General features: G+C 39.2%; 1 protein-coding gene across 14 annotated transcripts in view; it reads right to left on the bottom strand.

Annotated features, from left to right (window-relative positions):
- INSIG2 (insulin induced gene 2) overlaps positions 1–23,990 on the bottom strand; it is a 41,547-nt gene that overhangs the window by 7,904 nt on the left and 9,653 nt on the right. For 8 of the 14 annotated variants that reach the window (XM_069577791.1, XM_069577785.1, XM_069577787.1 and 5 more), the window contains 2 exons: positions 12,823–12,894; positions 4,459–4,852 (listed from right to left, as the gene is read on the bottom strand). In XM_069577791.1, the coding sequence (XP_069433892.1) occupies positions 4,459–4,702 (244 nt within the window). In that variant the 5' untranslated portion in view covers positions 4,703–4,852; positions 12,823–12,894. Of the gene's footprint in view, positions 1–4,458; positions 4,853–12,059; positions 12,750–12,822; positions 12,895–14,549; positions 14,657–23,990 lie in introns of those variants that run through there. The other 6 variants (XM_069577786.1, XM_069577795.1, XM_069577789.1 and 3 more) reach the window with 4 other exon arrangements.

Here is a 23,990-nt window from a genome sequence, read left to right as displayed (position 1 = left end):
GAAAGGGCTTTCTAATCAAAGGGAAGTATCTGAGGAGAAGCACAGACAACAGAAAATTCCTGGTATCATCTGAAAACTGGTAACTTTAGGCAGAAAGAGTTTTAGAGTCCAGAAATTCTCTGAGAAGGATACAAGCTGGCAGGGGCCATGTGCTAAGTCACATTAGTCGTGTCTGACTCTTTGTGACTCATGGACTGTGGCCTGCCAGGCTTCTCTCTCCATGGGATTCTCCAGGCAAGAATACTGGAGTGGGTTACCATGCCCCCTTCTAGGGGATCTTCCCAATCCAAGGATGGAGCCCATGTCTCTTACGTCTCCTGCACTGGCAGGCAGGTTCTTTACCACTAGCTCCACAGGTGGTGGAAAGCCCGTGCAAAGCCTACAGGCCATACAAAGAGACTTTTCCCACAGTCACTGGGAAAATAACACCATCACACTTGTGCCAGATAGAGGGACAAACGTGCTTCCAGTAGTGAGGGTGTAACACAGGACAGGAAAGGAAGGGCTTGGTTGGGGGGCAAGGGAGCCAAAATCCAAGGCAGGAAAACAAAATGACTGAAAATTCAAAGCAGAGTGGTTGAGGGCCTAGACCGAGATGAGGCATGGGAGAGATGGAAAACTTGGAAACCCGGTGTGGGCCATGAGAGAGAAAGGAGGAGCCTTGTAAGGCTCTCCAGTAACAGGGTGACTGACTGCATGGGTCAACAGGAAAGATGTTTGTTTTGCATTTTTAAATCAGATATTCACTTCATAGACACAGACACAGTCTAGTTACTAATGATTTGTCAGTCAAGTTCTCCAGTTATTTTAGCTACATAATCTTTTTTCCTATTTTTTCTTCAGAAATACTCCTTTGTAGCTCTCAACCACATTCAAGAGGTTCTTAACTCCAATTCTAATGCTCTGTGCAAGTTAAAAAAGTTAACCAACTTGAAATACTGCCCATTATCAAACTGAAAACAGACAACCAGGAAAAGGAAAATGGGATCCAAAGGAGTTTACCAGGATTCTCTACTAGCTGCCCCTCCCGAAGCACCACTAGTGAATTTCCCAGAACAGGGTTTACATGTACAAAGTGGTGATTTCGGAGATGCTCCAGAAGGTAGCTGCTCGGTCTACAAATATTGATTGGACAGAAAAATCAAAGGATAATTATCAGTTTTTCTGATCTAAGATGATAAGAGCCAAGAGAACTTTGAAAATGCACAGCAACATATATACACAAAAACATATACATATCATATATACACATAAACTGTACACACAGTTTCTCACAGCATTTACCTTTTTTAAACACTTTCCCTAAAATTGGAGCTGGGGTGTGGGGGAGGCAGCAATTATGTAAGAATCTATTTTCCATCTACGGCAGCTTCCACAAACCTGATATCCTTGTCCCCACCTACTAAACACCATGACCTACCCAACACCATCAGGAGTGGACTTAACTGGAATCTCTCCTTTCATTTGCCTGGGCACCTAATGGAATGTACCGCTTTCAGAAGAAACACTTAAGCAAGAAGTGTAAATGTAAATACTCCACATGAAATGATATGAGGTTAAGCTGGTAACTGTGACAAGCCAGTGGTTGGGAAAAGGTAGGAAAGTAGGAACAGGGTGACTGAAATGTAGCATTAACATTAGAAATTTTCCTTCCTAAATGTGAGTTTGTGGCAAAAGTGCCCACATCACAGGGAGAGATGTACCCCCTGCTCCTCCCAGTGAGGGAGATGCAATGAAACCTCAGGCCGGTTCTCCAGCTGTTCCCCAGAAGGTGCAGCACAGGCCAGTGCACTGTAGGCCACTGTACCTTGAGGCCAGGCACCGAGTCTGGAAGGCTCAAAGAGGCAGCTCAGAGAGGGGAGGAAGAGAGGCTCCCTCTGTGCCTTTCCCCAGCATGTGATGACGTGATGTCATGTGGCCATACCACTCCCTGCTCTGGAACCCTGGGCTCACTGACACCCTCTCCTATTTCCTCATCCCCTCAAAATAGGCACAATGCAAACATCTCATTCCCAAGGTTGCCCTACAGATCCCTGGGATTAAGGGACAGACAATACATTAATAGACACTCAATAAAACAAGGGTTTTCCTTCCCCACTGCTCCTTTTGTCTATTCTGGAAAGACACGCTCCTCTAAGTCCTGAAAAGCTTCTCCTGTACAGGGTCAGCAGCTCTGCTACAGGAGGAAATAAAGAAGTAGAAAAAGTTGTTGGGAAAACTGTTCTCTTCTGAATATAAATGAAAGAAAGGAAAACACATGAGGACTGGTAGATATTGAATACAATAGAGAATAATAAAATATCATTTATGCTTTCTTCCCTTTGTCTATTTGAACTGTCACCTGTTCTCTCAGAGAATAATAGCAGCCCTAGGGAAATGAAGAATCATAACCTTTACAAGTTCTCTTTTAAGGTAAATACTGTAATAGTGAGACATCAGTATATAAACCATGCTGAAACCTTACCACAAAAATGCCTTTCCATCCACGCAATGGGATTATGTAAGTGTCCAATAAGTTTCACAAGATCATTTTAAAGCTATCTCACAGCTAACTCCTCACCCTTGGCCCTCTAACTCTAGGACATAAATCAAGGAAGATCTACATTATATTGAAAGGTAGTGATATATATTAAGTGTGAGATACCAAACAGACATTCATAAAATAATGAATTCTCTTCTACCCGTGTGGTAGAAAAGAATGGCTTTCTTCTACATCTATTACTTTATTACATAAAGTAGTAGTAATCTATTGGTCTCACTAGAAAAAGCCAAAGAGCTATCCATTATAGAAGTGCATCATCAATACAGCATTCAGAAATGCTCCACTTTATCCAATATACATTGCCCACAAAGAGAGATCTAAACTAATAGAATAATGATTTTAATCAAAGACAATCTGCCTTACTTCTCTTTAAGAATTTATTATTCTGAAAATATATCTAAAAACAAGATATGAAGAAAAAAATATACAAAAATCCAAAAAATAACATGAGGCTTTAAATTTGTATAAAATTACAGTCAACCCTTGAACAACACTGAGACTTAAGGACAACCACCCTCTGTATAATTGAAAATACACCTGTAACTTTACAGTTTGTCCTTTGTATACACAGTTCTGCACCTGCAGATTCAACCAATCTCAGACTGTGTAATACATATTTATTTTAAAAAAAAACAACCCCACACATAACCCTTCATACTTGTGCTGTTCAAGGATCAACTGTCTTCCATTTTTCAAGTTTTCATTTACTTTAAAAACTAGACGATAGAGACACATGTACCCCAACGCTCATCGCAGCACTGTTTATAATAGCCAGGACATGGAAACAACCTAGATGTCCATCAGCAGATGAATGGATAAGAAAGCTGTGGTACATATACACAATGGAGTATTACTCAGCCGTTAAAAAGAATACATTTGAATCAGTTCTGATGAGATGGATGAAACTGGAGCCGATTATACAGAGTGAAGTAAGCCACAAAGAAAAACACCAATACAGTATATTAACACATACATATGGAATTTAGAAAGATGGCAATGATGACCCTGCATGCAAGACAGCAAAAAAGACACAGATGTGTATAATGGACTTTTGGACTCAGAGGGAGAGGGAGAGGGTGGGATGATTTGGGAGAATGGCATTGAAACATGTATACTATCATGTAAGAATCGAATCGCCAGTCTATGTCCGACGCAGGATACAGCATGCTTGGGGCTGGTGCACGGTGATGACCCAGAGAGATGTTATGGGGAGGGAAGTGGGAGGGGGGTTCATGTTTGGGAACGCATGTACACCCGTGGTGGGTTCATGTCAATGTATGGCAAAACCAATACAGTATTGTAAAGTAAAATAAAGTAAAAATAAAAATTAAAAAAATAAACAGGCTCTTGAAAACATTGCTTTAATGAAAAATAAAACCTAAAAGCAGAAAAAAAAAGAAAAACTAGACGATAACATACATCAAAACCTTAAAACCAGTGTCATCAAAATAATTTCAAATAAATTTATATGAGATGGGTTGAAGAAAGAACAAAATTAAGAGGTTAAAAGCCTCATGCTTAAGAGAATCAAGACTGTTTTTAGGACTGAATTTTTAAAGGTCCTATGGGTCACATAGAAATCAGACACAAACAAATAAGAACTCTATGATTCCATTTATACTAAATTCTAGAACAGGTGAAAATAATCCAGATTCAGCCTGAGGTTGATGGTAAGCTGCAAAAGGGCACAAAAGAATTTAGAGGGTACCTGAAATGTGCTATAGCTGAACTGTGGGGGTGGTTACATGAATGTATGATTCATCTAAACTCATTAAACTCATCACTTAAAACAGGCCCACTGTACTGTATTTAAACTACAACCCAGTAGTGCTGACTTTTTCAAGTTATTTCCCAGACACTAGCCACGGTCATTTATCCTAATGTCTTTCTGTGTTACAGAAACAGCCTTCACATACCTGATGCTGTGCCACAGCACGGCGGTACCCACCATGCTGAGGAAAAGATGCTTGCAATCACATCAGGTGGAAAGAGTGTCACATTTCTCTGAATCTGAAGTAAATTTAACACTAATGCAAGAAATACTCCAATAAAAAACAGCACTACTCCTCGAATCATCAAGTTCACACTCCGGCTAGTGACGGATGAGATATATGGACCACGCTTTTTGGGCCCAGGTGACTCTGTCTCTCCTTCTGCCATGGTTGCATAAGTTCAGTTAAGTCGGCCAAAAAAAAAAAAAAAAGGAAGAAGAAATGGTTTCCCAGCTGAAAAAGCTGATTGTATGAACCAAAGCAGACTGGTGTTTCAACAGTACTGCATCTCGTCCTAAAACAGGACCTATCAGGAATCCTGCAAGAGATAAGAAAAAAGCAATCAATGTATGCCTAATAAATGACTATACAGTTTTCCTGATCTCAATACTAGTTCCTTTTAAAGAACAAATAATGAAATGACAAGTTTACATGCTTATTTAGTTATTTATGGAATAAGATGTAAAAAACATTTTATATGCATATTATAATAAAAAATAAAGTGCTAAATTTATATTTACCAGGACAGAACTAGTGACCCTGCTTGCCCCACATCAGTGAAAAACGCAGCTCAGGCTATCTGAGACACTTTTACTATTGGAGAAACCACAAGATCAAATCTCCAGGTTTCTGTTTCTTCTACCCAAATCTCCAAGCCCATGTAACTGAAGGGCTTGGAGATTCACATAGAAATTTTTACACTTTACAGAACTTTACAGAAAATTGGCATATTCTGACTGTTAGTGTTTTACTGTTCTCAATAAAATGTGACTTGCTCTTGAGAACGATCTCCCTAGGGGAATAAAATGATTCTTTTAATGTTTAATGCTTAAACATGTGAATTTCTGCACAAAAGTGCCCTATAAAAAACAGACCACCACCCATTCACTAACACATCCATCAAGCACAGAAAGCAGACCTGACCCACTGTCCCCAGGCCAGAGTTGTGACCACCCCTGCTGCCACCCAGTCCACCTTTGTCGCAATCATGAGAGCTACTGTGAGAAAGCTGGAGTAGGAAGCATAAGAAAGAGCTAAGAAAACAGAATAACCTCTTGGCTAAATTCTAAGGAGTTCAAGGCACAGGGCATCTGATTCGTAAAACCTAGAACTTAGCAAGTACAGCCATTCTAGGTATTCACTCACCATCACTCCCTGCCCTCCACAAACCAAAGTGATCTTTCCTTTGTACCCAGAAGTGAGTTTTAAGAGCATGCATGCATGCTCAGTCATGTCTGACTTTTTGCAACCCCATGGACTGTAGCCCCATCAGGATCCTCTGTCCATGGGATTTCCCAGGCAAGAAATACTGGAATGGGTTGCCATTTCCTACTCCAGGGGATCTTCCTGACCCAGGGATTGAACCCATGTCTCCAGAGTCCCCTTGTCTGTTTAAAGCAAATAACAGTTGAGACTATGTAAGGCACTGATGGTAAAGAACCCACCTGCAGTGCAGGAGACATAAGAAACACAGGTTCGATCCCTGGGTGGGGAAGATCCCCTGGAGTGAGGGCATGGCAACCCACTCCAGTACTCTTGCCTGGAGAATCCCCATGGACAGAGGAGCTTGGCAGGCTGCAGTCCATAGGGTCGCAAAGAGCTGGACACAACTGAATCGACTTGGCACACACGAGCTATCCTAAGTACCTGACATAAGGTAACTCATTTAATTTTCACAAGCCTAACAGGTAAGCGCAATTATGTCCATATTACAGGTGAGGTAAAAAAGCAAAGAAAGGTTGTCACTCAAGTTTCCACCCTTAGTAAGACGGCAAAATAGAATTCAAATCCATGCAGTCTGTCTGGCTCCAAAACCCTCATTCACATCATCATGTCCAGCCTCCCAAACTCTTACATACTCCCCTAGATGTTTCTTTTTTCCCCTATAAATACCAATATATTTTTTTTAATGGGAAAGTACTATATAGACCATTTTCATAACTTACTATTATCCCATCCAACAATGTATCCTGGGCATTGTCACCTCAGTACATAAATGATATTCTCTCTCAATCTTAGTTTATTTAAAACTTAAATATGGCACTTCTAATGATGAAAGTGAAAGAGAAGAGTGAAAAAGTTGGCTTAAGGCTCAACATTCAGAAAACTAAGATCACGGCGTCTGGTCCCATCACTTCATGGGAAATAGATGGGGAAACAGTGGAAACAGTGTCAGATTTTATTTTTGGGGACCCCAAAATCACTGCAGATGGTGACTGCAGCCATGAAATTAAAAGACGCTTACTCCTTGGAAGGAAATTATGACCAACTTAAATAGCATATTCAAAAGCAGAGACATTACTTTGCCAACAAAGATCCATCTAGTCAAGGCTATGGTTTTTCCAGTAGTCATGTATGAATGTGAGAGTTGGACTATGAAGAAAGCTGAGCGCCAAAGAATTGATGCTTTTGAACTGTGGTGTTGGAGAAGACTCTTGAGAGTCCCTTGGACTGCAAGGATATCTAACCAGTCCATCCTAAAGGAGATCAGCCCTGGGTGTTCACTGGAAGGAATGATGCTAAAGCTGACACTCCAGTACTTTGGCCACCTCATGCCAAGAGTTAACTCATTGGAAAAGACTCTGATACTGGGAGGGATTGGGGACAGGAGGAGAAAGGGACGACAGAGGATGAGATGGCTGGATGGCATCACTGACTCGATGGATGTGAGTTTCAGTGAACTCCAGGAGTTGGTGATGGACAGGGAGGCCTGGCGTGCTGCGATTCATGGGGTTGCAAAGAGTCGGACACTACTGAGCGACTGAACTGAACTGAACAGCAACATTATGGATGATATGTATATTTGCTTTATGAAATATAAGCTTTGTCTGTACATCTTATTCACTACCAAGTTTCATTGTGCCTATGAACCCAGAAAGGTACCTACATAGCCCATACTGGGAGCTCCACAAATTCACATTTGTTTAATCAAATTGGGTTAGCTCTTTCTGAATCAAACTATACTGGGTTAAACAAGTCTTTTGGAAGGTGAACCTAACCAAACATTTAATCATTTAAAATACCTTTCCTCTAAGCTTCCAAGTTTCAAACTACCTTACAAATGAATTTTGGAATAAAGCCCATGTGTACACTGTAGGAGGGATGGAGGAGCTTATTTTAGAGATAAACAGTATAAAAAAATGAGAACATCTGTAAGTACTAGGAACTTTCACAGCCTATCAGTTCCATGCAATAAACACTGACAATAGACTTTTTTTTTTAACTGCCTCTACCACACTCAAAGCGTATGCCCAACACCCAGAGGGGGAATTCTATCCTCAACCTCACAAACCTACTTAAGTCTACAGCATCACTGACCTCTATAGCTTAGTCGCCTAGAGAAAGCAGTACATATTACAGTTGATTCATGGGAAAATGTCATGTGTTCTGGTGTTCAGTAGCTACAGAATTCATCATCATCATCACCATCATGATAAAGCATATTATAAATGGGTATTTATGGAGGGACTACACTATGCCAGGCACACAGTAACTCTAATTTTCAAAATAATGCTACAGGTAGGTATTATCTTCCACATTTTACATGTGAAGATATTAAGTCAGAGTCTTAGCAACTTTCCTATGGTTACACGACTGGCAGTATTAGAACTGGAATTGTACCCTACATCTGACTGATGCTAAAACCCCTCCTCTTTCCTATAAACCTTGAGTCCCATTCCAGCCCAACTCCTCAGGCTTCTTTTTTGGCACATCTCTTACAGAAGGGGATTTGGTTACTGAAAAGATGGATAGACACCGGAAAACAATCTCAACTGTAAACATTCCAATGACATTCAGTTCAGTTCAGTCGCTCAGTCATGTCCGACTCTGCAACCCCATGAACCGCAGCACGCCAGGCCTCCCTGTCCATCACCAACTTCCGGAGTCCACCCAAACCCATGTCCATTGTGTCGGTGATGCCATCCAACCATCTCATCCTCTGTCATCCCCTTCTCCTCCTGCCCTCAATCTTTCCCAGCATCAGGGTCTTTTCAAATGAGTCAGCTCTCTGCACTAAGAATAAAATGACATTATGAATGTCAATTAATATCCAAGTAGAAAGATCATAAAAATAAATGTACAAACACCTTGTGATCTTAAGAGTACCAGATCAAGGAGTAAAAGATGTATTAAAGAAAAAAATCATACAGCCAACTTCATACAATATTCAACCAACAGTCAACTCTTCACTTCCCAAACTTCAGTAGACACAACAATACCCCCTGCATTCTGCTATCAGAACAGCTAGTAGTGCACAAAGAGTAAATGCACATTTTCAGTAACCCAACTGCTCTAGTAAATCACTTGTTTCTGTCTGAATTTTTTCCAAAGGGGAATTTTATGTCGAATAATGTTTTTAAAAGAACAAAATAGCTTCAGTTTTTAAAACCTGTTTCCGGTGTAGTACACTCCATCTCACATCACTCACCAGTTTTTGTCATAGAGCAGGATAAGACAGGGCAAGACAATTTCTTGTTGTTTGGAACTGCCCTCAGCATTACAAAACATTGAGCAACCCTGGCTCATGTCCACCAAATGCCAGTGCACGCCCCCTCCCCACTTTGAGATAACTAAAAATGGCCCTACATATTTCCAACCACCCAAACACTCACAGGGAAGCAAGGCTCTCCCACCAAGAGCCACTGATTGCTAAACTCCTTCCTCATTCTATTTCAAGGCTGCTAGAGACTTTTACACTGTTTATGTTATTCTGCCGCAGCTGTTTATTCAATCTTTCCTGAAAGTGCTTGTTTATGGTTTCCTACTTTACCCCAAAAGTAGATTTTTAAAATTAACACACTTGTCTGATGTTTATTTGGAAGATTTTTTTAAACTACTTTTTTAAGACCAAAAAGCTAATTTTGTGACTACATAATAATCCAATAGTATATAATTTCTGGAGACAAAATAAAAGTTAGAATGCTTTAGAATCACACTATCCTAGAATTTAAGAAATGGAAGGGAATTGGGAGTTCATCTACTTCAGGGGGTATGTAAGTCTGATGCAAAACAAAAGCAAAGAAGTTGTGCATATAAGCATTCTTCGGAGAAGAGAGTTTGGACATTTTCACATCAAGTTCTCCAAAAAAAAAAAAAAAAAATCCATGATCCAAAAGAAGTTAAGGATCAGTGATCTAACAGTTTCCTGGCAAAGCAAATGAGACCCAAAGTGGTTAAGTGAAGTGACAAGATCAAGAATGTATATACTGGATCTTCCTATGATAAATAAATAGAGCGAACTCCTAGAAATGGCCAAACTGAAGGGATGAAACATTCTACACCCCCTACTGCACAACAATTAAGTTCCTAAAAAAGCATGTTTATAATAGTCACTCATTAGGGAAGTAGGTTATTTTAAAGTGAAAGCTCTTGGAATAAGTATCCTTTATATGTTTTAAAGTTCAGTTTTCTGATTATGAATTGATAATATCTGCCTAACGTGTATCTATACTTTTAAATGTTACTATTACACCAGTGATAAATTTGATTCTCAAAAAAATTTTTAAACACCTATATTTCAAAAATTTAGGTTACCCAAGAAATAATTTTCTGATCAAGAAGTCTCCGGTATAAAAATACCACTTAAAAGATAATATCTCAATAGATCCTCAACAATAATCCTAGTAAGTAGGGAGGTGTTTTTTTAATCCTTACCAAAATAAAATAGGTTAAGCTAGCTACTGCAAGTATAAAACTGTTGCCAGGTAGTACCTGCACTGGCCCCAAGCACAGTGGCTCCCTTTCCAGAGTGCTTCTTCACCACAATTGCCTTTTCTAAAAACACCATACAAAAACAATTTAGTGCCACACAAGAAATAATTTTTAAAGCCATTTTTTAAGCAAAAAAGAAAAGGACAACTTTTTTTGTGTGTCAAAAATTGACAAAGAAGAAACTTCCACAGAACATGAAAAATTCTACGTTAAGCCCCTGACTTACAATTTCTATAGAGTACATTACTGAACAAAATGAAAATAGTTCAAATAGTTTGGATAGATCAGTAACAAATCATCAAAACTGGGAAACATTACTCCCAGTCTATGGCTGCCAATCAATGGGTTATTATTACCATCAGATAAATAAAACAGAGTTGTAACTGATTTTCCGCTTTGTGGATGAAAATCAAAGTTTACATTTGCCAGTAAAAAAACTTCCAGGCAAAAGGCATTTGAAAACAAACACACAAACAAAATCTCCTGAAGAATCAATTGTATTTTAACAATTGCAACACCCCCAAAACCAAACAAGATCTTTAGTCTTCAGAGGAAAAGCAGTCACAGAAGTGTGTTTATTCCCTCAGATTACCCTGTCTCTTCAGGTACTTAGGTCAGAAAGATTACTCAATAATAAAATTAAATTACTACCTCCCACTTTCTTATCCTATGCTCTAGTAATTAGAAAGGCATTCTCAAAATAGAATAAGTGTCATAATTAGAAAAACACAAATCAATGAAACTCTCCTTTAAAAAAATCATACAGATGTGATTCATAGGCTACAGACACTTAGAACTTCTAGGAAAAAAACATGTCAGCCTTGAAGACCCTGCAGCTCATCTCTCCTATCAACATTAAAATCCAAACACAGAAACTATTAAACAAGCAATATTTGCATCCCATTACTGCTTTTAAATAACAAATCTCAGCCCATAAAAAGGTTACTCCATCGTTTCAGAATAATTTTCTGATAACGATGAAAATAAGCTCTGTCTTTAACTTACTGAATTGCATTTTAAACTTTCCGCCATATGTAGAAGCAACAGTTGTCAGTTTAAAAAGAATTAACCTCTTTTAAACATACATGATTCATAGCTTTGTCACTTTATATCAGATATGTACTGAGAACTGTAACAAAACACTGCTCAACCTAATGACCAGAGAAAGAATGAAAGGAGGGAACAGGAAGAGTACATGGCTATTAAGCGGGAGAGGAAGGGGGGATATTAAAGGGGTCCCACCATTCATTTTCACTCAACTGTTCCCTATCAAGGCCAAATCCCCAAATTAGAAGATACAAGCTGGCCATTGCCAGGCTGCCTTCATTCCTCCTGAACCCAAGACTGGAGCCTGACTTCCCCTGAAACCACTGCAATATTGATCCCTGCCAGTCTCAGTGCCCCAGTTGTCAAGACTATTCATTCCTTCTTGAAGCATTTCCTCAATAACCCTACAGAATAGTCAGCTCTCCTTGGTATTTTTTCCTAGACTATCTAGCTAACGCCATACTTCACTAACTTTTTGCCAATACTAACTGGACATAGGTCATTATCACTTAAGTTTTAGCACCCTTTCCCCTTCGCCCCCCATTATACCCACACTGCTTTCCTTTTCTAGATTGCCAATCTTCAGTGACAAAGCCTAAAATCTTGGAAACTGACTTCTAGGTCCTGGCAAGAGTTCTCTTTGGCTTTACCTCATACCTACTCCAGAGGTCTCCAATTAAAATCCAAAATGCCAAAGTCCCACTCCTCAGCCCAATATCTACAAACCTTTTGGCGGATTATAAGCGTACTATCAATACAATACCAACCTTTCCAGATCCTTTCCCCTCCTAAGCCTGAGTCTGGTCTCCTTGGCTACAAGCCTACCAAGTCCTGACAGCTCTAAGCTTGACAGCTCGCCGACTCTACCCCTTCATATCTTCGAGGTCGCCCTTCCCGCCGTCCGCCAGCCTTCTTTCCGCCCGGGCACTCTTCCACTGTCCAGGGAGTCTCGGCCTCTCCTAGGCCCTCTCCCTGACCCAGACGTCCCCTTCCGGATCTCGCCGACCCTCCTCCAGGTAAGCGGAGCCCCGGAGGCCCCATCTGTGGTCCTGGCTCCTCACACTTGCCAGGAGGGTTCCCAGGTTGCAAAAATGCAAGCAGTTCCTCCCCCCGAAGGCACCCCTTTCCTCAGGCTATTTCCCTCAGCATCAAGTCACTCGCGCTTCCCTAGGGGACCCCAACTCACCCCCGCCTCCGCCATCTTCTGGGACCGGCCCCCGACCCCCCTCCGCCTCTTCCTCCTCCCCTCCCACAACTCCGCCCGAGCTCCACTGCGCCTGTGCGGCCGATGCTCAGACGCTCAGACGATCAGGGCAGAATAACTTCCGGTTCCCACAGGGGCCAGGTGGAAGGCCGGAGAGCCGGGGCAAAAGAACTTCCGGTCTCCGCGAGGGTAGGGGCACCTGTAGGCGTGGACCGTCGATTGGTGGAGACAACCAGATCAGCTGTTGTTTGCTGACCGGGCAGTCGTGGGTTGTGAGGATTGCCCAGACCCTATGGGCGGTGCCAGAGAATCGTGCAGCTACTCACGCAAACCCTTGGCGCGTCCTTCTCTTCGGAGCTGAAATTGGAGTTCTGGAGCGCAGGTCGCCGGTCCTCCTGCTAAGGATGCAGACAGTATCTTTTGTGATTTCGCCGACTTTTATTCTTTACCTTTTTTTCCTTCCCTTCTAAAGTCATAACTTCTTTGGGGAGAGAGCATAATTGATAATTCTCTCTTCTCCATCCCACAGCACTTTATGCGGCATTCATTAATAATCGTTCCCCAAATTTGACCAGGTAAAGCGGTATGGGGACAGTTTTCATAGAAAGAGCTTTTGAGGTTTACAGCGCAGTCGATTTTGCGAAGTAAAATACAAACTACTAACAGGAAAATACAAAGTAGAGAAATTACAACCCTTTATTTGTCAGAAGTAGTATCATAATATGGTTGTGGTCAGGTTACAGTGTTTTTGTGGAAAGTTTTTACATGAAGTTTGGGCCTGGAATTACTGTTTAAGAGCTGTGCAAAGAAGTGTATTGGTGAAATTCCTTTGTTTTGTTTTGTTTTGTTTTGTTTTTACTTTGAACTGATTAATGATGCTATGTTTCTGACTTTTTTATGGGTATGTTTATTTGTGAAAAATTTGAAGGCGATATTAAATTTGCACCAAAATACACCTAAGCAAGTATTTACATGGCCTTTCTTATTTTCTCTATGGCCTTTTTTATTTTGTTTAATGTTTCCTAAAGGTCGTAAATTTCTCTCCTGTAGGTTTTCACACTACCAGTAGGGAAAAAAAAATGGATAAGGATGAATTATACTGAATGGATGAGCAATTTTGAAAAGAGAAAAGCACCCAGAAAAGACAGTAACTTCAAAATGTCCTTACATCCGGGGCCCTCTTTAAAGCAGCATGAGTCCTATTCATCAGCGTCTTGCCTTTTTCAAACACTTAAAAATTGTCTTCAAGAAATTACTTATGGAAAATTTTATCCTGGAGAGGCTTTTGTTTTAGTTTAAATATTTATTGATTTCAAGAAGAGACAAGACCTAAAAAGCAAGAACCATGTGGCACCAATTTCTAAGTTTCTTACATCCAACACAGTCATTCCTATTGCGGTATAGAGCAGAATACAAAGTCCTCAGGAGAAACACAGAGAACCACTGTCTTCTGATTAAGTTTGGGGACAGTTTTCATGGATTATAAGGAGGCAGATATTATGGGGCTGTACATTCTGGTGAGAGCTCAGAGATGGGAAAACTTGAAATAGATGATGGAGCCTGGCGCATGGACAGATGTCTTGAGACATGAGATCTGAATGTCATACTCATGAATTTGGACTAAGCATTTGTTATTATTATGGAAACATGAAAATCGCAAATTGCTTGATGCCAGAATATAAATTGATGAAGAACTGTGAGAAATTGGAATAACTGGGTTACTTTGAAACTGGTGTAATGTGGCTGAGAGAACACTGGTGAAGGATTCTTGAAACCTGGTGCTCTGACAGCACGTGCATAATCATGTCCAAAAAATTCACTTTTTTTGGCCTTTTTTCTCGTTTGTAAGATGAGGGATTGGTCTAGGTTATTTCTAAGGTCCTTTTCATAGGCAAATGTATCAATGATTTGATAATTCTGTAACTTAAGAAAAACATTTTTTCCATTAACCTTACATGTTGTTTGGCTTCCCAACTGAATGGGACAAAAGATAAACTGGAAAACAAAACCTTTCTTACTTAGCTAACATAAACACCCACAGAAGTTTATTTACCTTGTTAAAGTGAGATGTTGTTAGACTAACAATTATTGCCCAAGAGTTGATGACTAAGCCTCTAAGAACCTGGACTTGGAAGCCTTACCCAAATTAAAACCATCTTCCTGAGGAAAAAAAAAAAAAGTGTTACATTTTTCCTAGTCAAGAGCTAGAAACTGGAACACTAGTGACAGCAGTACTAGTTTGGATTTAGGAATACATATAGTTGTGGGACACAAAAAGTCAAGGATTTTTGCCTTTTTGAGAGTCCAGGATGGACTATTTATTCATCCAATCTTTAACAACGATTACCTGAACATCATGCACCGCCCCCAGGCACTTGGCACTGAATCCCAGGAGGAAAGTGACCTTTTCTGCCTTCTGAAGTTTGCAGTACATTTGGGGAAACACACAGTAAATAGTTAATATATAATTTCAAAGTGAGACAAGTGATGACAATGAACATCTCCCTATGCAATAGAAAATAAAGGGGAAAACCTGGAGGCTAGATATGACTTCAGGTGTGACTTGAAGATAGGAATCTTCTAAGAGCAGGGTGAAGAGCAAGAGTGAAGGTACTAAAGCTGCAAAATCTGTACATTCCAGGAATTGAAGGCAAAGCAGCTAGTGGCTAGCGATTGAGAAGAAGGTTACAAATTAAGATTGTGCGTTAACATTGTGACGTACTATATGCCAGTGTGTGTGTGTGCGTGTACGCGACTCTTTGTGACCCCATGGACTGTAGACCTCCAGGCTTCTCCATCCATGGAATTTTCCAGGGAAGAATACTGGAATGGGTTGCCATTTCCTATTCCAGGGCATCTTCCCATCCCAGGGATCGAAACTGCGTCTCCTGTGTCTCCTGCATTGGCAGGTGGATTCTTTACCACTGTATCACCACTATGTGCCAGGCAGTATACTGAATTCCATTTCTTTTCAGATGCTCCAAACCCCTTCAAAACAGTTACTACATAGTAGATGAGAAATTAAGATCAAGAGCTGTGTTCTCAACCTTGGCTGCATAATAAGATCACCTGTGAATCTATTAAAATTTCTAGTCCCTGAGCCTCACCCTCCATATATTCTGATTTAATTGGGCTGAAGTGGGGGCTTGGGCCCTTCTAATAAATCCCTTGTGTAATCTTAACATGAAGCCAGAATTGAGAATTGCAGTCTTAAAAGTTAATTTGCTCAGGGTCAGTTAGCAACTAAGAGGCAGAGGAGGCAGAAATTAAACCTAGATCTGTCTGATTCTAAAACCTGTGCTCTTAGCCACTCATTAGTGCTTAACATTCAACTACATGTAACACTAATTACATACTAAGAATTTTATAAAACACAGAAATAAAAATGAACAAGACAAAGGCCTTGCCTTCCATAAACTCAGTCTTTTAAGGCAGAAGCCTCAGTAAATGAAGCTTGGCCAGCTCATGTAGGCAGAAGCAAGTCACCTGAGGACTTTCCTTGAGATTAGTTATGTTCATATTTCAAGCTAGATTGGCACTGAAGGTAACTGATGCATCAGGGAATCTATGTGGGTGGATATTGCAGTCATCGTTTAAAAGGTGGTACAAGCCTGAACTAAGACAATGGCTAGGGTGCAGAGAATGTGCAGGACTTGCTGATTGCTGATGTTAGGGTGAGGACAAACAAGAAAAAAGTGGAAGATGAATTCAGAGTTTTGAGTTTCATAGACTGGCTAGAAGTGAACACCACTGGTCTAGAACAAGAACACAGAACTGGCATCTGGGGTTCAACAAGTTTGAAATACTTGTTGGACATTTAGGTAAAACTCTTGATTAGAGTGTTGGTAATGTGTGTCTGAAATTGAAGTGAACAAATGGATAGAAATAGAGTTCTGAAATCCTTGACCTCCAGGTGATAGTTGAAGGCATGCTTTGCATAGTGTGTATGTTGTGTATGGAATTTTTTAAAAAGATAGCAGACATCAAGAGGGAAAAAAATCCACAAAACCTGATATTGCTATATTTGAACAGTTCAATAAAGCTATTTTTATCCACAGTGATATTAAACCAGTCAACTTGTGAGTATTCATGATGAGATTTTAATACTTTGCAGACCTTTTCTGGCCATACAGCCAATTTAACAGATGATGCATAGTCATAGAATGCAAACCAATTTTAAATATTGGCCAAATATTTAAGAATGCTATATGATGCATTCAAAATGTAATAGAAATATCTTACAACAGTGTTTACACACATAAATAATTTGTATGTCACCTTAGTTTTGATTTTGATTATTTTAATATTAGTTAGACTTAAAAAAATTGTAATGTTCTAGATATAAAACTAGTTAGAAAATTCTTAGGCTTAACTCATACATCTATAAACCAAAACATTCACAAAATAAATATGAACAAAGGCTTAAAAATGTAATCTTCAAGTTACAGAATGTGAAAGATATTTTTGAAATTGAAGCATTTCAATAAATATTGAAATGGACCAACTGGACATGGAACAACAGACTAGTTTCAAATTGGGAAAGGACTATGTCAAGGTTGTAAATTGTCACTCTGCTTATTTAACTTATATGCAGAGTACATCATGTGAAATGCCAGGCTGAATGAAGCACAGCTGGAATCAAGATTGCCAGGAGAAATATCAATAACCTCAGATATGCAGATGATACCATCCTTATGGCAGAAAGCAAAGAGAGCTAAAGAACCTCTTGATGAAGGTGAAAGAGGAAAGTGAAAAAGCTGGCTTAAAACTCAACATTAAAAAAAAAAGATGATAATAGCTTCTGGACCTATTATTTCATGGCAAATAGATGGGGAAACAGTGAAAGATTTTATTTTCTTGGTCTCCAAAAGCACTGCGGACAGTGACTGTAGCCATGAACTTAGAAGACACTTACTCCTTGGAAGAAAAGCTATGACCAAACCTAGACAGCATATTGAAAAGTAGAGACATTACTTTGCCAACAAAGGTCCATATAGTAAAAGCTATGGTTTTTCCAGTAGTCATTTACACGTGTGAGAGTTGGACCATAAAGAGGGTTGAGCACCAAAGAACTGATGCTTTCAAACTGTGGTGTTAAGAGAAGACTCTTGAGAGTCTCTTGGAATGCAGAGAGATCAAACCGGTCAATCCTAAAGGAAATTAACCCTGAATATTCATTGGAAGGACTGATGCTGAAGCTCCAATAATTTTACCACCTGATGCAAAGAGCTGACTCACGGGGAAAGACCCTGATGCTGGGAAAGATTGAAGGCAAGAGGAGAAGGGGATGGCAGAGGACAAGATGGTTGAATTGCATCACCAACTCAGTGGACATGAGTTTGAGCAAGCTCTGGGAGATGGTGAAGGATGCAGAATCCTGGTGTGCTGCAGTCCATGGGGTTGCAAAGAGCTGGACATGACTGAGCAAGAGAACAACAACAACAACAATAAATATTGAAATAATTGTTACAGAATGAATTATTTTTGAGGTAATACATGCTCTTAATTGCAGTTTATCATGTGATGGCTCAATTCTTTTAATACTTCTCTTTATTAAACCTTTATTTGTACAGTTATCCCTACCATTACTTGATGTTCATTTAGAGCAAGTGATAAATTAAATCCATCTCTGATTTTTAATCAATGTAAGACTATTAGAAGTCAATCTTAAGAGAAATCACATAGCAGTACTCTGTTAGAATGTTTTACCAATACAATTCAAAGCACACTTGAATTGATATTTGAAGCTTATCGTGTAACTAAAATCATATCATTTCAAAATTCTCCAATAAAATTATGTACTACTGAGAATATATTCATGTCCTCTAAAGATCTTCAAACACTACTTTGAAAAAAACTATCATAATCTATCCAGTGTTTTTTCTGATTTGTATCTTATAAAATTCCTCAGCATAAATCTCTAATTCTCAAAATGTATTCCATAGAATTAATAGTAATAGGAATATGTGAGGAAAATGGGATTCTGTGCTCATATTTGGTAAGGATTAAGTTCAGTTCAAACGCTCAGTCATGTCCGACTCTTTGCGACCCTGTGAACCGTAGCACACCAGGCCTCCCTGTCCATCTCCAACTCCTGGAGTCCACCCAAACCCATGTCCATTGTGTCGGTGATGCCATCTAACTATCTCATCCTCTATCGTCCCCTTCTCCTGCCCTCAGTCTTTCCCAGCATCAGGTTCTTTTCAAATGAGTCAGCTCTTCACATCAGGTGACCAAAGTATTGGAGTTTCAGCTTTAACATCAGTCCTTCCAGTGAACACCCAGGACTGATCTCCTTTAGGATGGACTGGTTGGATCTCTTTGCAGTCCAAGGGACTCTCAAGAATATTCTTTAACACCACAGTTCAAGAGCATCAATTCTTCGGCGCTCAGCTTTCTTTATAGTCCAACTCTCACATCCATACATGATCACTTGAAAAACCATAGCCTTGACTAGAAAGACCTTTGTTGGCAAAGTAATGTCTCTGCTTTTGAATATGCTGTCTAGGTTGGTCATAACTTTCCTTCCAAGGAGTAAGCATCTTTTTAATTTCATGGCTGCAGTCACCATCTGCAGTGGTTTTGGAGCCCAGAAAAATAAAGTCAGCCACTGTTTCCACTGTTTCCCATCTACATGCCATGAAGTGATGGGACCGGATGCCATCTTAGTTTTCTGAATGTTGAGCTTTAAGCCAACCTTTTCACTCTCCTCTTTCACTTTCATCAAGAGGCTCTTTTTTTTTTTTTTTTTTTTTTTTTTAATTTTATTTTTTTTTTTTAAATTTTAAAATCTTTAATTCTTACATGCGTTCCCAAACATGACCCCCCCTCCCACCTCCCTCCCCACAACATCTCTCTGGGTCATCCCCATGTACCAGCCCCAAGCATGCTGCACCCTACGTCAGACATGGACTGGCGATTCAATTCTTACATGATAGTATACATGTTAGAATTCCCATTCTCCCAAATCATCCCACCCTCTCCCTCTCCCTCTGAGACCAAAAGTCCGTTATACCCATCTGTGTCTTTTTTCCTGACTTGCATACAGGGTCGGCATTGCCATCTTCCTAAATTCCATATATATGTGTTAGTATACTGTCGTGGTGTTTTTCTTTCTGGCTTACTTCACTCTGTATAATCGGCTCCAGTTTCATCCATCTCATCAGAACTGATTCAAATGAATTCTTTTTAACGGCTGAGTAATACTCCATTGTGTATATGTACCACAGCTTTCTTATCCATTCATCTGCTGATGGACATCTAGGTTGTTTCCATGTCCTGGCTATTATAAACAGTGCTGCGATGAACATTGGGGTACATGTGCCTCTTTCAATTCTGGTTTCCTCGGTGTGTATGCCCAGAAGTGGGATTGCTGGGTCATAAGGGAGTTCTATTTGCAATTTTTTAAGGAATCTCCACACTGTTCTCCATAGTGGCTGTACTAGTTTGCATTCCCACCAACAGTGTAGGAGGGTTCCCTTTTCTCCACACCCTCTCCAGCATTTATTGCTTGCAGATTTTTGGATCGCAGCCATTCTGACTGGTGTGAAGTGGTACCTCATTGTGGTTTTGATTTGCATTTCTCTAATAATGAGTGATGTTGAGCATCTTTTCATGTGTTTGTTAGCCATCCGTATGTCTTCTTTGGAGAAATGTCTATTTAGTTCTTTGGCCCATTTTTTGATTGGGTCGTTTATTTTTCTGGAGTTGAGCTGCATAAGTTGGTTGTATATTTTTGAGATTAGTTGTTTGTCAGTTGCTTCATTTGCTATTATTTTCTCCCATTCAGAAGGCTGTCTTTTCACCTTGCTTATATTTTCCTTTGTTGTGCAGAAGCTTTTAATTTTAATTAGATCCCATTTGTTTATTTTTGCTTTTATTTCCAGAATTCTGGGAGGTGGATCATAGAGGATCCTGCTGTGATTTATTTCTGAGAGTGTTTTGCCTATATTCTCCTCTAGGAGTTTTATAGTTTCTGATCTTACATTTAGATCTTTAATCCATTTTGAGTTTATTTTTGTGTACGGTGTTAGAAAGTGATCTAGTTTCATTCTTTTACAAGTGGTTGACCAGTTTTCCCAGCACCACTTGTTAAAGAGATTGTCTTTACTCCATTGTATATTCTTGCCTCCTTTGTCAAAGATAAGGTGTCCATATGTGTGTGGATTTATCTCTGGGCTTTCTATTTTGTTCCATTGATCTATATGTCTGTCTTTGTGCCAGTACCATACTGTCTTGATGACTGTGGCTTTGTAGTAGAGCCTGAAGTCAGGCAAGTTGATTCCTCCCGTTCCATTCTTCTTTCTCAAGATTGCTTTGGCTATTCGAGGCTTTTTGTATTTCCATACAAATCTTGAAATTATTTGTTCTAGTTCTGTGAAAAATTTGGCTGGTAGCTTGACAGGGATTGCATTGAATTTGTAAATTGCTTTGGGTAGTATACTCATTTTCACTATATTGATTCTTCCGATCCATGAACATGGTATATTTCTCCATCTATTAGTGTCCTCTTTGATTTCTTTCATCAGTGTTTTATAGTTTTCTATATATAGGTCTTTAGTTTCTTTAGGTAGATATATTCCTAAGTATTTTATTCTTTTCGTTGCAATGGTAAATGGAATTGTTTTCTTAATTTCTTTTTCTACTTTCTCATTATTCGTGTATAGGACTGCAAGGGATTTCTGTGTGTTGATTTTATATCCTGCAACTTTACTATATTCATTGATGATCTCTAGTAATTTTCTGGTGGAGTCTTTAGGGTTTTCCATGTAGAGGATCATGTCATCTGCAAACAGTGATAGTTTTACTTCTTCTTTTCCAATTTGGATTCCTTTTATTTCTTTTTCTGCTCTGATTGCTGTGGCCAAAACTTCCAGAACTATGTTGAATAGTAGCGGTGAAAGTGGACACCCTTGTCTTGTTCCTGACTTTAAGGGAAATGCTTTCAATTTTTCACCATTGAGGATAATGTTTGCTGTGGGTTTGTCATATATAGCTTTTATTATGTTGAGGTATGTTCCTTCTATTCCTGCTTTCTGGAGAGTTTTTATCATAAATGGATGTTGAATTTTGTCAAAGGCCTTCTCTGCATCTATTGAGATAATCATATGGTTTTTATTTTTCAATTTGTTAATGTGGTGAATTACATTGATTGATTTGCGGATATTGAAGAATCCTTGCATCCCTGGGATAAAGCCCACTTGGTCATGGTGTATGATCTTTTTAATGTGTTGTTGGATCCTGATTGCTAGAATTTTGTTGAGGATTTTTGCATCTATGTTCATCAGTGATATTGGCCTGTAGTTTTCTTTTTTTGTGACATCTTTGTCAGGTTTTGGTATTAGGGTGATGGTGGCCTCATAGAATGAGTTTGGAAGTTTACCTTCCTCTGCAATTTTCTGGAAGAGTTTGAGGAGGATAGGTGTTAGCTCTTCTCGAAATTTTTGGTAGAATTCAGCTGTGAAGCCGTCTGGACCTGGGCTTTTGTTTGCTGGAAGATTTCTGATTACAGTTTCAATTTCCGTGCTTGTGATGGGTCTGTTAAGGTTTTCTATTTCTTCCTGGTTCAGTTTTGGAAAATTGTACTTTTCTAAGAATTGGTCCATTTCTTCCACGTTGTCCATTTTATTGGCATACAACTGCTGATAGTAGTCTCTTATGATCCTTTGTATTTCTGTGTTGTCAGTTGTGATATCTCCATTTTCATTTCTAATTTTATTGATTTGATTTTTCTCTCTTTGCTTCTTGATGAGTCTGGCTAATGGTTTGTCAATTTTATTTATCCTTTCAAAGAACCAGCTTTTGGCTTTGTTGATTTTTGCTATGGTCTCTTTTGTTTCTTTTGCATTTATTTCTGCCCTAATTTTTAAGATTTCTTTCCTTCTACTCACTCTGGGGTTCTCCAACTCTTCCTTTTCTAGTTGCTTTAGTTGTAGAGTTAGGTTGTTTATTTGACTTTTTTCTTGTTTCTTGAGGTATGCCTGTATTGCTATGAACTTTCCTCTTAGCACTGCTTTTATAGTGTCCCACAGGTTTTGGGTTGTTGTGTTTTCATTTTCATTAGTTTCTATGCATATTTTGATTTCTTTTTTGATTTCCTCTGTGATTTGTTGGTTATTCAGAAGTGTGTTGTTCAACCTCCATATGTTGGAATTTTTAATAGTTTTTCTCCTGTAATTGAGATCTAACCTTAATGCATTATGGTCAGAAAAGATGCTTGGAATGATTTCGATTTTTTTGAATTTATCAAGTTTAGATTTATGGCCCAGGATGTGATCTATCCTGGAGAAGGTTCCATGAGCATTTGAAAAAAAGGTGAAATTCATTGTTTTGGGGTGAAATGTCCTGTAGATATCAATTAGATCTAACTGATCTAATGTATCATTTAAAGTTTGCGTTTCTTTGTTAATTTTCTGTTTAGTTGATCTGTCCATAGGTGTGAGTGGGGTATTAAAGTCTCCCACTATTATTGTGTTATTGTTGATTTCCCCTTTCATACTTGTTAGCATTTGTCTTACATATTGCGGTGCTCCTATATTAGGTGCATATATATTTATAATTGTTATATCTTCTTCTTGGATTGTTCCTTTGATTATTATGTAGTGGCCTTCTTTGTCTCTTTTCACAGCCTTTGTTTTAAAGTCTATTTTATCGGATATGAGTATTGCCACTCCTGCTTTCTTTTGGTCTCTATTTGCGTGGTATATCTTTTTCCAGCCCTTCACTTTCAGTCTGTATGTGTCCCTTGTTTTGAGGTGGGTCTCTTGTAAGCAGCAAATAGAGGGGTCTTGTTTTTGTATCCATTCGTTCAGTCTTTGTCTTTTGGTTGGGACGTTCAACCCATTTACGTTTAAGGTGATTATTGATAAGTATGATCCCGTTACCATTTACTTTGTTGTTTTGGGTTCGGGTTTATACACCCTTTTTGTGTTTCCTTTCTAGAGAATATCCTTTAGAATTTGTTGGAGAGCTGGTTTGGTGGTGCTGAATTCTCTCAGCTTTTGCTTGTCTGTAAAGCTTTTGATTTCTCCTTCGTATTTGAATGAGATCCTTGCTGGGTACAGTAATCTGGGCTGTAGGTTATTGTCTTTCATCACTTTAAGTATGTCTTGCCATTCTCTCCTGGCCTGAAGAGTTTCTATTGAAAGATCAGCTGTTATCCTTATGGGAATCCCCTTGTGTGTTATTTGTTGTTTTTCCCTTGCTGCTTTTAATATTTGTTCTTTGTGTTTGATCTTTGTTAATTTGATTAATATGTGTCTTGGGGTGTTTCGCCTTGGGTTAATCCTATTTGGAACTCTCTGTGTTTCTTGGACTTGAGTGATTATTTCCTTCCCCATTTTAGGGAAGTTTTCAACTATTATCTCCTCAAGGATTTTCTCATGATCTTTCTTTCTGTCTTCTTCTTCTGGGACTCCTATAATTCGAATGTTGGAGCGTTTCATATTGTCCTGGAGGTCTCTGAGATTGTCCTCATTTCTTTTAATTCGTTTTT

Source organism: Ovis canadensis, chromosome 2 (assembly GCF_042477335.2).
Source record: "Ovis canadensis isolate MfBH-ARS-UI-01 breed Bighorn chromosome 2, ARS-UI_OviCan_v2, whole genome shotgun sequence".
Taxonomy (NCBI): domain Eukaryota; kingdom Metazoa; phylum Chordata; class Mammalia; order Artiodactyla; family Bovidae; genus Ovis; species Ovis canadensis.
The sequence above is the reverse complement of the archived record's forward strand: the minus strand, read 5'-3'. Positions and strand labels throughout refer to the sequence as shown.